Here is a 12,787-nt window from a genome sequence, read left to right on the forward strand (position 1 = left end):
GTACCATTGTAAACTGTGCAAAAGTACATACGTAACACATCTCTACACATACAAAACGTAATTTGAAAGAGAAATCGGCATCATGCAGAAGGATGAGGTGTATACAGTACAATGTGAGGTTTTAACCAAAATCCATAACAGAGAGCTGTTCAAAGTTATCTGTTTGAATTTACAAACAATCTTCCTCATTACAAATAGAGTAAATAATTTTATTCCTGTCCAAGACTAGAAAACCATTTTTAAGTAATTTTACATTACTTCACACCATAAACTGAATATTAAAAGAACAGGCAATATACAAAGAACAATGAATTTATCAAAGTATTCTATTAATAAAGGAGGTTAAGCTGAGCTGAGGCTAAAGTGAGCTGAGGCTAGGATGGCAGCCTGTTCCCAGCCCTGTCCAATCAAATTTTTGGGTAAAATAACGAAGCACAAGAATAGCTTGTATTTTATGCCAATGAAATAAAATAATACACGCAGGTATTATTCTATTGTTTTGTAAGTTTCCGTACAATGTAAAATTTTTCGTATGTTTTAGTAAACATTACGAAAAATTTAAAAGTAGGTATTTTGTAAGCCACAGTAGACAAATCTGCATACAATAGTTAAATGCTAAAGATAATGAGTAATAGTGCCAGTTGGCTTATTTTGAGTGTGTTTGAGTTTAAAATTTTTGGTCAATATCCAAATAAAAAAATTTTTTTAATGTTTGTTCCAAGTAAAATTTGTTTGAGAGCTGATACATTTGAAAACTGAGGTTGAACTGGAAATATGTACATAAAAAGTTGTTTCCTCGCCCTGTTTAACCCAAGTGGGCAGTAATGCCTACTCAAGCTCAGGTCTCCTACGAGAGACCAAGAGGTTTGAGCTTTAGGGGCCTCCGAAGTTTTAGCCATTCCCAATAATACACTTATTAGAACTCACTTGTGTTGATTGCTGATGTGCATGTGTTATTGCACCCAACGCTCCAATAACTACCAGAAATACATAGGCTCTCTCTCTATATACACATTGCATATATCTGCTCTCATCTATATATATATAAATCTTAAAGTTTGTGAGCTATTAAAATCTTGGAATGAAGACTCCGTATTGCAGAAGATTTGATCTTGGAACCTCTTGTTACCCTGACGATATGCTAAACCATTGAGCTACGCGAGATTGAGGGTTTCATAGGGCGATATGAATTATGTTGCTATGTGGGTGAAAATACGCATACCGCTCTCCATTATGGCGCATCCTAATGGAGAGCGCAACATCATTTTATGTTTGCTCTCATGGCTCTTATTAGTAAGTTTAGCAATAGGTTAATAGGTTACTAGCTTACTCAAATTAGCCATTGGCAATGTGCCAAGCTAATGGCAAGCAGCTACATAACCTGTCACTGTTTATAGGCTGATTTTCAATACCGATGCAACGCCGGATATTCCGCTAGTCTGGTGATAACTTGAGAATCTTTCTCCAGTTATCACCTGATGAGGGCAGATATATATTTGCTTAAAACATTCCAATAGTGATTAACTAACATCTAAGTGCTCTTTACATTTTATATTATAGTACATATGTAGATATGTACTGCTGAAGTAAATAATTATAATAATAAAGATAATTACTCATAAGAACAGCCAATAAAGAGTATAAACGAAGCGAGCAAAAGAGCTAAGTAAGTGAATGTAATAGATAAAGAACAGATGGTAGCCTACCCGCTTATTCAGACTGTTGCCTGGAGAGTCATCACTCTCGGCTGTAGAAGGAGATTCAGGGGTGGAACCAACATCACCATCTGTGACACTTGAGTTCATCAAGGGTGTCCCTGCGACCTCTACAGGTTCTATGAATGGCCACGGTACCTGTATACAGAGAAAGCTATACCGTCTGCGAACCTACAGGCCACTGTCTCACCTGTGAGCGTGCGCAGACAATAAACCTGCAAGTTTGAACCGAACTTTCTACAAGTAAGCAAACAAGTTGGATGCGACACCTGCAAGCATAGGCACTTGCAGGCATAGGCACTTGCAGGCATATGCACCTGCATGCATATGCACCTGCATGCATAGGCACCTGCATGCATAGGCACCTGCATGCATAGGCACCTGCATGCATAGGCACCTGCATGCATAGGCACCTTCAGGCATAGGCACCTTCAGGCATAGGCACCTGCAGGCATAGGCACCTGCATGCATAGGCACCTGCATGCATAAGCACCTGCATGCATAGGTACCTGCATGCATAGGTACCTGCAGGCATAGGCACCTGCAGGCATAGGCACCTGCATGCATAGGCACCTGCAGGCATAGGTACCTGCATGCATAGGCACCTGCATGCATAGGCACCTACATGCATAGGCACCTACATGCATAGGCACCTGCATGCATAGGCGCCTGCATGCATAGGCACCTGCAGGCATAGGCACCTGCAGGCATAGGCACTTGCAGGCATAGGCACTGCATGCATAGGCACCTGCATGCATAGGCACCTGCATGCATAGACATACATCTACATTTTATTTGTGTTAGTATATGCGCTTCATTATGCTCATCTCCACTTCCTTATTCGTGATTGGTTAATTCCACCAGTTACTAGTCTGCTATGACTAAAAAGGCAAATCAGACTTTAGTAACTGATTGAATTAACCAATCAGGAATAAGAAATCGCTAGTTTTCAAATATTAATTATTATTATTTCTTTATTATTAAAATAAATAATTTTAATAAATTCATTTTATAGGCATATCTTCATCACAATTCCTATAGATAGCGCATTTTACTCATGCAATATCTTTAGGAAGAGAAAATTAGTTGCCTGCAATACTATTCTAAAGTGAGTCAAAAATGACATTCAGACTTCTGAATAACTTTGATAAAAATGGCCAGCTGACTAGCAGTGGATAACTCCAAAGGAAAACAGGACTGTCATTAGCAAATACAGTCAAACATGGATAACTCGAACTTCAAGGGACCGAGCAAAAGTGTTCGAATTATCAGAGCATTCAAGTTATCAGAGCACTGTCACAAGTCCATATATTTACTTATTTATTAGTAGATACATGTACATATACAAACTATAATATAAATCAAAAGCACAAATGGCTTGTTTCAAATTAAATGCTTCTAATGTAAAGTTTAAAACGTTTTCATGAAAAAGTATAGAGATTTTTCTATCACTTGAGATTGGTTTGTTGTTTGAGGTGATGTTATTGCCAGGACGCTTTTCAGATTGACATTGGCAAAACTTGATCGTTGTTGAAATGCTCAAAAGAAAAGACATTTTTTTTTTGGGGGTTTTACCCACGATCAATTTTGCCGTTTTTTCTTGAAGTTTATGCAGATTACCTTACTTTACCTGGGATTCGTTAAGAGCAACACTCCGAGGCAGTTCAATTAGAAGTTTTACGAGGTTTTACGGTACATTCTATATCACTCACGCTTTTTTAATAGATACTTATTGAATGTACACACGTATTCTGTGTTTAGGTCAAACGATGAATAGTTTTTTGTAGCTCAGACAACGTATACTTTTAATTACAACATTTTTTAAGACGTTTTAAACATTCAACATTCCGACGTTGATTCAACACGGAATCAACGTCGGAAAACTATTCATCACGGGCTAGCCGAGTCACGCACTCAAGGATTTTCGCCACGCACATACAAAACAACATGCGATTTTTGTTTTGTATGTGCGTGGCGAAAATTCTTGCGCGCGTGACCCGGCTAGCCCGTGCTATTCATCGTATGGCAGTATAAATCAAATTTCACCAAACTTTTAGAAAAGTCGTTGACAAAAATATTTTGCCGATGGTGGTAATAACGACGCTTATGAATTACGAAAAGATGAAGTTTACCTCTATGGCTTTGAATAAAGTGATTTTCTAAAGCGAAAACAACCGTTTCGGTAGCTGTTGGGCAAAAAAACAGTTCGAATTAACAGTGTTGAGTTCGAGTTATCTATAGCAATTTATCATTACGTGGGAACGGACCAAAGGAAATGTTCGAATTAACCATGTGTTCGAGCTATCCGTGGACGAGTTATCCATGTTTGACTGTATTGAAAACTATAACCAATACATGCTGACTGTTGTGTCATCACTTATTGCTAATCATTCTGTACTCATAAGTAGATATATTGTACATCAGAGGATGTTTTCTGTAACATCAAGCAAAACATTCTAATCATGAACTAACACAAATGACAAAAGCTGAGTCATTACAAATATAATCAGGCGAAGAGAGCTTAGCAAAAAGCAGCTAGTTTACTGTTGCGGTTGGTATGCGATGAGTTAAAAAAAATATTTATTAGGTTCAACGCATTTTTGCTTTTAGTGTAATCTGACCTCATCTTATCCTTAACAAAGTTGTCCAGTCATATTTGCTTGTCCCTTCCATCATTTTAAATGTGTTAGCATCTCTTAATGCTTTGCAATAGGGTTTAATCTAACTGGAGGTTAAATCAAATAACATTATTACAGTTATCTTTGTCAGCTGATGTACTAGAACTGAAACTTGCAGTACAGAAATCACATGTGACAAATAGTTTTGCAAGCAGCCAACATTGACGAACAGACCGTAGGACTACGACAAATAAAATGATGCCTATCCCTCATTTCAACCAGCGACACAAGCATGGCTATGGACAAAAGCTACCAATAGTGTAGATACTATACATACGCAAGACATCTTCTCTACGCCCATCGCCGTGCCAGCAATTTTGATGGCAGATATCAGTGCATACGTATTGTTTAGCCACATGTTGAGAGCGCTCACTCGTCTCTACAAAAAGCGGAGATATACTATAGGCATTTGTTGAGAGAGAAACACTGTTCATCTAGCAACCTTTTTAACTGTTTCGTCTGAAAAAATCTGTTAACACCATGTTATGATCTGTTAACACCATGTTATGCACACAGAGAGCTTTTTTATAGATGACAAATTTTAGACGGTTTGAAGGACTAGACTTCTTATAATATGTATATAAAAAAGACCAAATAGCCTGAAATTCGGTGACTATATGTAGAAGACTTTGCCGCATAGCAATAATTAATATAATATCCATCTTCTAACGAAATTGTAGACTATTTATAAAATAAGATATGGTCGTTTGGATGATGCATGACAGGGGCTTGTTGTTCAAGGTCAAATCTCACGTGTGTTTCATTGCTTAATTCCGTGCCATTGAGAGTACTTCAAAAATAGATCACCATCAGATAAAATATGTCTAAACTCTCATTAGCATTTTGTAAACGTAAGCACATCAAATGATGTATACATAATTTAATGACTAGTTGACACCAAGGATGTTGTTTAATTTTAGACCAAACACACATGTATATTTTATCCAACTACAAGAGAAATCCTTCAAATAGCCTGAAACTTGGTGATTTTATGTAAAAGACTGCTACATAACATGGCGTTAACAGATCATAACATGTCGTTAACAGATTGTTGAGCATGAAAGTGCTCTAAATCACCGTGAAATAAAAAGCAAGGATGGAGAATAGCTCACCTGATGATTTTCAGACATGTGCTGCACCAATTCCTTCGTCAGAGACTTACTAGTCGGGTAGAGTGACTCTATCAAATCTATCGACTCTAAAACGTTTTTCACGGATTCTATGGCAGCTTCGATATTGTCCAGATATTCATCTGATATTTGAAAAGGATTATTTAGCATTTCCCTAAAATAAAATGAGATACATCTGCAGAAATGTCTCAGAGACAAGCAACCACGTGATACTCGTTGCAAAGTCTGACTGTCGTTACTTACAATATGTTATCATCGACGTAGTGTCCCTCAGGCACAAACTCAAATTGGTCAATGAGGGCAAGCTTGGCAGGAGCCCTATCTCTGTATTCCCATAGCCTCTCAATGTAATCTTCCCTCCTCCTGCATACCAACAGAGCATTGTGCAACCGTAAATGAGATCAGACACAGATACAGAATAGCAGAAGTGGCAGGCAGCAATAAATAGGGTGAAGAATGACCTACATCTTTTTACGATAGGCTTGCAGAGAGACAAAGAGATTTTCTGGGCTCAGTTTATCCCAACCATTGAGCAAAATCTCACTGTGCTGTCGTGCATATGGGACCGGTTTACTTGACAACATGCGACCTTTTTCTTCTCTGTCTTTGAATGCTTTCTTACCTGCGCAATAAAAATTCAAGCAAATTGTCAAAAAGTAAAACATATCAATCACCTATGTCATAGTCTAGTAAAACATGTCACCTACCTATCTCATAGTCTAATGAAACATGTCATCTACCTACAATGTATCTTAGAGTTTAGTGAAACATATCACCTACCTATCTCACAGTCTAATGAAACATGTCACCTAACTATCTTACAGTCTAATGAAACATGTCACCAACCTATCTTATAGTCTAATGAAACATGTCACCTACCTATCTTAGAGTCTAATGAAACATGTCACCTATCTATCTTGAAGTCTAGTGAAACATGTCACCTACCTATCTCAGAGTCTAGTGAAACATGTCACCTACCTATCTCAGAGTCTAGTGAACCATTTTACACACCTAACTTAATAGCCAAAACAAACTTCTTATGGAACATCTTTCTTTCAGATTCTCCATCCCTTTCTCTTGCGGTATCCCCACTCCCATGGCGTCTTCGTGACGAGTTAAAGCTTCCGATGCGCTGCCGAACTGTAGCAGCTGCACCGTTCTTGGCCATCGTTTCAATAGACAAGTCAGAAAGCTGGTGAAGATTCTCGACTCCAACACTGTCCAAATCTGGATCAATCGCGGCTGACCTGTATCACATTACAACCCCAATGGTAGTGCTAATGAAGTGCGATGTGGCAAATACTTTTATAGCTGAGACATAAGGCTACTTATTTTTCTGAAAAAGAAATGATTAACAACTATCCTAAGGAGACAGATATTCGTGTATCAACTTCAACTAAAGGTTCTGACTACATAAGGGTCAATAATATGTATATTATTATTATCGCATGTTATATATAATCGCAGCCTGACGAGCACCAAGTGCGAAACAACGCTGTAGCTGTAGTTTTAATATACTCAACTCACATAGTTTAGAGTTCTCTCTTTTAACTTAACTTCTTTGAAACTACATCTCTATACATCTTATATATATATATATATATATATATATATATATATATATATATATATATATATATATAGATATATATATATAAATATATATATATATTTATATATATATTTATATATATATATTTATATATATATATATATATAGATATATATATATAGATATATATATATATAGATATATATATATATATAAGATATATTTATATCTTATATATATATATATATAAGATATATTTATATCTTATATATATATTTATATATATATATATATATATAAGATATATTTATATCTTATATATATATATATCTACTGTATATAAGACTAAGTGTTTATTTGTTGGTTTTTTGGTCTGTTGTGTGTCCAGTTATAGCAATAAAATATGCACGCTGGCTAGCATTGGAAATGAAAAACCGCTTTGCACCGGCATTGAACTTAGAAACACCGGTTTTGCAGACTGGTGCGCTAACTACCAAGCCACGCGGCCACCTTGCCATACCATTTAATAATTGTGGACATACTTATTACACTTGCTAATCTCTAATGGCGCACAGGACTGCCAGTGTACTAAAAGAAAAATACGTGCCCAGACCTTCCAAAATACTATAAATATATTTGCGTATATATAATATAAACTTGATTATTTTCTGTGCAAAACACTTTTTTATTACCAGTACAAAGCCCCGCATTCAGTAGTATATATATACCTCTGAAGAGGAACTGTGGCAGATGGATTTGTGGTTATGGTTGGATCATTTTTATCATCTCTTTCCATCGACCGAGACTTGTGTCTAAGCTTGGCTTCATTGCGACTCGTCTTCTTTCTGTAATCCACAGTTAAATAAAGTTGTACAAATGAATAGTAAAATAAGCTGGACAAATGCATAGAGAAACCTATAGTCATACTGCACACAGCAAGACTACCCATCGAAAAGTGAAAAGAGTGAGTGAATATGCAGAGATATACATACAGAGATGCATGATAAACAGACTGAAGCATATTCATCATTTTTAGTGAGAGAACTCGAACAAGACAAATCGATCTACACTGATGAAACAAAATTTAAAAATAGGTTGTTTTACTCAATTTAATATCGATGTAGCTCTTAGAAAACTAAAAAACTGTTGGCTCTGTTCAGACCACCAACATATGAACCAAAACATTCAGTTATTTTTTTGAAGACGGCATTTCAGTCGCTAGACACCAGAGGTAACAGATCTATAATATCGATGCATATCATGCACATTGCAAAGAGTTCATTAGCTGATGTTTCAGTCGCTAGACACCAGAGGTAACATATCTATAATATCGATGCATATCATGCACATGACAAACAGTCCATTGGATGATGATTAAATATGAAAAGACTGAGGAAACAAAATTTCCTATTTATACCGGCCACTTCGAATGAATGGTATTGGGCAATGCTAAAGGTATGTAAACAAAATGCTAATGATGGTGAGTGAGCTCGCACGCAAATTAGCACTGATCTTCTTCAGGAGACTTGACTAAAAAATAGGGTCACAGACTACGTTTAGTATAATGAATAGGAAGGATCATATAAATATTAGAAACACTAACCATATTAACAGCTACCTTGATCCTGATTGATTAGCGATTAAAATCAATCAGTCCTTCTGCCTGCTAAAGCTCCTAATTAATCTATGAAGAAGAATGGGGAAGGTTGGAGGTAGGGCAGTATTTAATCTATTTGCTATATTCAATCTGAAGAGGCCATCGTTTAGTAACATCTCAATAATGGAATCAGTAGTGATACGTTTGTAAAAATAAAGCCCAAGCGCCTCTCATGACATCTTCTTATCTTCACCTTTTATGAAGATAATTTATAAACGAAGAGACACTCAAGTATCTTGCGAACAACTTCTTATAAACTTTGATTGCCCTCCGTTATCAGTAGAAGAAGTGCTTTGGGATGCGAGTGAATAAGAAACTTAAATACCCACTTGCAGCAGTGCTCATCCGGCTGTGCGTGGTGGATCTTGTCATATTTTAGATCTCTGGCAGCCTGCTGTCGTTTTCTTAACTCCTTCTCATCAGATCGTGTCTTCGGATATCCCCTTTTGTGTTTTTCCTGCGAGAGTCTCCTATGAGTACGATAATATTTGGATAGACCAGACTGACCATAACTACACAATGAGACGCAATGGTGTCTCATGCATTATTTACTAAATATGAAGAAACCGGTATGATGGCTTCTAAATACTAACTACATGTAGTAAACAACTCCCAAAAGCACGCTTATAAATATATGGATTTATGGATATATTATATCAGAGATAAGAAATGATGAACCATTTGTCCAGTTTTTAAAGTTCAAACAGCAAGTCCAGTATCAAAAGCTGTCCTTATTAGATCGAATGTGTATATGATAGGCATATTAATGTTTTAAACCTGAGTATGAATCTGTTAAAGATGTAGTTGCGTCAAAAAGGTCGATTTAATGAAATTAGGACACTTAAACGGCTAAAACATCAGCTACAATTTGATGTCATTTTTGTCTTTGTAGACTAACCCTGTCCAGAGATACAGGGTTAGTCTACAAAGTGCTAATGTTTATGCGTTTGAATGAGACCATCTTTTAAAAAGCTCAGATTCCAGCCGGTGCTTCATTCGTGACGTAACGAGTGATACATCTGAACATAGTCCATGAGCGATAAATATAAGATCGCTTTATTAGCCAAACACCAGCAAGGAACTTTTATATAGGTCATAATAAATGTTATCACTAGTAAAACGCGTTGTCTGTGATCTCAAATTTAGGGATTTTACTATATTATTGGATCGCATTGACATTTACTAAATTAATGTTACTGTTGACTGTTACTTTAATGAATTACTTGATCGACACATTTTATTGACAAACAACAGAATTGTAAAAATGCTTCCAGTTACTGCGAAGGTGACTCAGAGTTTTCTGAGCATCTGGTTGTTAAAGTTTGGGACAGACAGCTTATAGTTAGAATTGACAGGCGTCAGCAGCGTGATGTTACAGAGGAAGATAGGAAAATGGAGGTAAATTTATCTTTTACTATGAGTCTCCTATAGATATACTGTTGTGTTTACATTCAGATTATATTTCCCTGTTTGAAGCTATAATGTAATTTCCTGTGCGCGTGTGCGAGATACGGATGCACAGTGAGTTCTTGACGGCTTCTTTTTAATCCATAGCATCTAGTAATACAATGTCTTAGATTGATGAATATACTAAAGGTAATAATTTTAGTAGGCCCTACTCATGAATACATTTACTAATTAATAGAATTATAACTTTTTGCTATCACTAATCATTGTTTTATAATTTTTTGATCGTTTCACCTAGCTATGTTTGCTTCAAATTTTCTTTGGCAGTTTTAGCTAGTAAGTTAGATTTATGATTAGACTTTGGATGTTCACTTCTCACTTGTAGAAAGTGAGGCAAATCGATTGATCCATGCACATCTTTAACTTCCAGAACCAAAGCTTCGAATCGTTGGCTTGGCGTACTTATGCTTTTGTTAAACATTTATTCATTTTTAAAATTACACTCGCAATCTAACTCCCAATTTGAAAGCTTTCAGTAGATACACGTTAGAATAACATATCTATGAATGACGTATATTTATTGCATTTGTTTTATTGATTACAGGATGTTTATGTGGTCCCACCAGCTGAAGCAGCTTTGTCAATGTGGAAACTGCTATAAATGGGAAAGAGAGACTTGAATATGTGCGGCATAAACCATGATGTTTTGTTTGAGTTTGCTGCAGTAGATGAATTTGTCCTATTGTATGAGCTGAAACTATGTGAGTGGCCATGACTTAGATGGATATTTTTAATAAAAGCTTTATGCCAAGATGAAAATGTTTTTGCTTGTAAAAATTATATAATAAAATAATATTGTTGAAGACAATGCAAAACATGATTTGCAGAACATATTGAATACATTATAGTGCTGTTATCATCTGTGCTAAAATCTTCTCTGATAGATGGATTTATGAAGTGTAATCAGAGCTGTATTGGTAGGTAACTCTGCATAGTTCGACTCAATTCCAACGGACCAAATAATAAGTTCAAAAAATTTTATGCTCCACCTACTAAGAGAAAACAGGTGAGTCTACAAACTGCCAACCAGGTGCAATAATGGTTTTATTAATCCTTTACCAGAATCGATGGGTTAATTGATTTCAACAAACTTGATGTTGTTTTGCGTTCACTATTTCGGTCAACTCATAAAACCATTTGTTTTGTACTTGAATTAATTAACCGAATGGACCAGTAAAATTTTCTACAAATTGATACTAATAATGACTAGATAATGTAGACTATACATGACTTTTTGGGATGCAGTTGGTTTTGGCATATATTCGAACATATTGTTTCCAAATATGGCGGCGAGCCTATTTTATTTAGTAGCTAGTTTCCGGTGTGTGCGTAGCAACTGAGAACTTAGCTGATACAAAGGTGTGATGAAATAAGCTAACTCGACCCTAAATAATTAATCTAGGGTAAATAATTACCCTAGACCGGTAGAATTGGTAGTCGGTACTCAAATGTTTACACAGCATTTAGAGGAAGTTAATAAGACAAGTTTTCAATTTCCCTTATTTGAGGCGTTTAAAACATTCATAATAATGTATCTGTAGCTATATTTGAAATTTTATTCTAGCCAACATGAGCAAATACAAAATGAAATATATACCAATAGAGCCGTGTAGGACTAGACTTTTATCGCATTAGCCGATGTGAATACGAGAGATAGAGACGGGTTGTATCACGCGTTACATCATTTTGGGCAAGTCTGCGCATGTTTTTTTGGCCTGAGCGTTTTTACTGCGATCGATTTTTTTCGATTTTAATCTTCAAATATCTTGACAATCAGATCGCCTAACACAACAAACAACATATCAACTGATAAACAAAAAGAAATACTTTCTTTTTAAATTGACTTAAATTTTACGCAACCACATCTTTAACAGCATTTAAAAAGCACCTAACCAACATAAAGTAAAACCTACTTGACCCGTGGTCCTGGGACAGCAATAGCTGCTTCAGGAGCATCGAAGAAATCACTAGAGTTCAGACGATCGACAGAGTAGCTTGAGTCATCATCATTACTGCTCAACGGCTGCGATTGGAGGAGACGCTGAGAGGCATTTTTCAAGTATGACCTAATAAAACAGATGGTTGTGTTTCCATACAGCAGGTAGGATCATTGACTGAAGTTAAAATGAACTCGATGATATAGATTTTTATTTTATCAAAAGTTCAGCCACATTCACAATATTTACAGAATGATCTGATCATTATCGCTACACATCTTTGTCTCCAAGCAACTAGCTTTCCTTTAACTTTGCTGGTACCTACTCTCATCATACATACATTTCCAACAACACAAATAAAACTGTGTGCATCAAATATGTGATTAAATTGAAAGTACGCAGAATATAAGGAAAGGACATTAGCTTAACCCCAAGTTTTTCCAAAAGACAAAATGTTTGAAGTAACAAGGAGTGAAATGTACATGTAATGTACTAGCTGTACTTGAAACTATGTTAATGTTATGCCTTTTGATTCATCATAACATTTAGTAACATTTGGAACTTTCTGCTTCAAACCATTTGGAATTAGTGGTATGACTTACCAAGCAAATGTGATAAACTGAGTGTATTCATGCTAATTATGACTGATGG

At 36.0% G+C, this 12,787-nt stretch overlaps 1 protein-coding gene across 6 annotated transcripts in view; it reads right to left on the minus strand.

Annotated features, from left to right (window-relative positions):
* Nucleotides 1–12,787, minus strand: part of LOC137405509 (mitogen-activated protein kinase kinase kinase 4-like) — a 48,903-nt gene that overhangs the window by 35,775 nt on the left and 341 nt on the right. For all 6 annotated transcript variants that reach the window (XM_068091804.1, XM_068091802.1, XM_068091803.1 and 3 more), the window contains exons 2-10: nucleotides 12,113–12,265; nucleotides 9,062–9,202; nucleotides 7,804–7,920; nucleotides 6,535–6,770; nucleotides 5,989–6,145; nucleotides 5,767–5,886; nucleotides 5,506–5,677; nucleotides 4,671–4,772; nucleotides 1,707–1,853 (exon numbers count right to left, since the gene is read on the minus strand). In XM_068091804.1, the coding sequence (XP_067947905.1) occupies nucleotides 1,707–1,853; nucleotides 4,671–4,772; nucleotides 5,506–5,677; nucleotides 5,767–5,886; nucleotides 5,989–6,145; nucleotides 6,535–6,770; nucleotides 7,804–7,871 (1,002 nt within the window). In that variant the 5' untranslated portion in view covers nucleotides 7,872–7,920; nucleotides 9,062–9,202; nucleotides 12,113–12,265. The remainder of the gene's footprint in view (nucleotides 1–1,706; nucleotides 1,854–4,670; nucleotides 4,773–5,505; nucleotides 5,678–5,766; nucleotides 5,887–5,988; nucleotides 6,146–6,534; nucleotides 6,771–7,803; nucleotides 7,921–9,061; nucleotides 9,203–12,112; nucleotides 12,266–12,787) is intronic.

This window comes from Watersipora subatra, chromosome 9, assembly GCF_963576615.1.
Source record: "Watersipora subatra chromosome 9, tzWatSuba1.1, whole genome shotgun sequence".
Classification (NCBI taxonomy): domain Eukaryota; kingdom Metazoa; phylum Bryozoa; class Gymnolaemata; order Cheilostomatida; family Watersiporidae; genus Watersipora; species Watersipora subatra.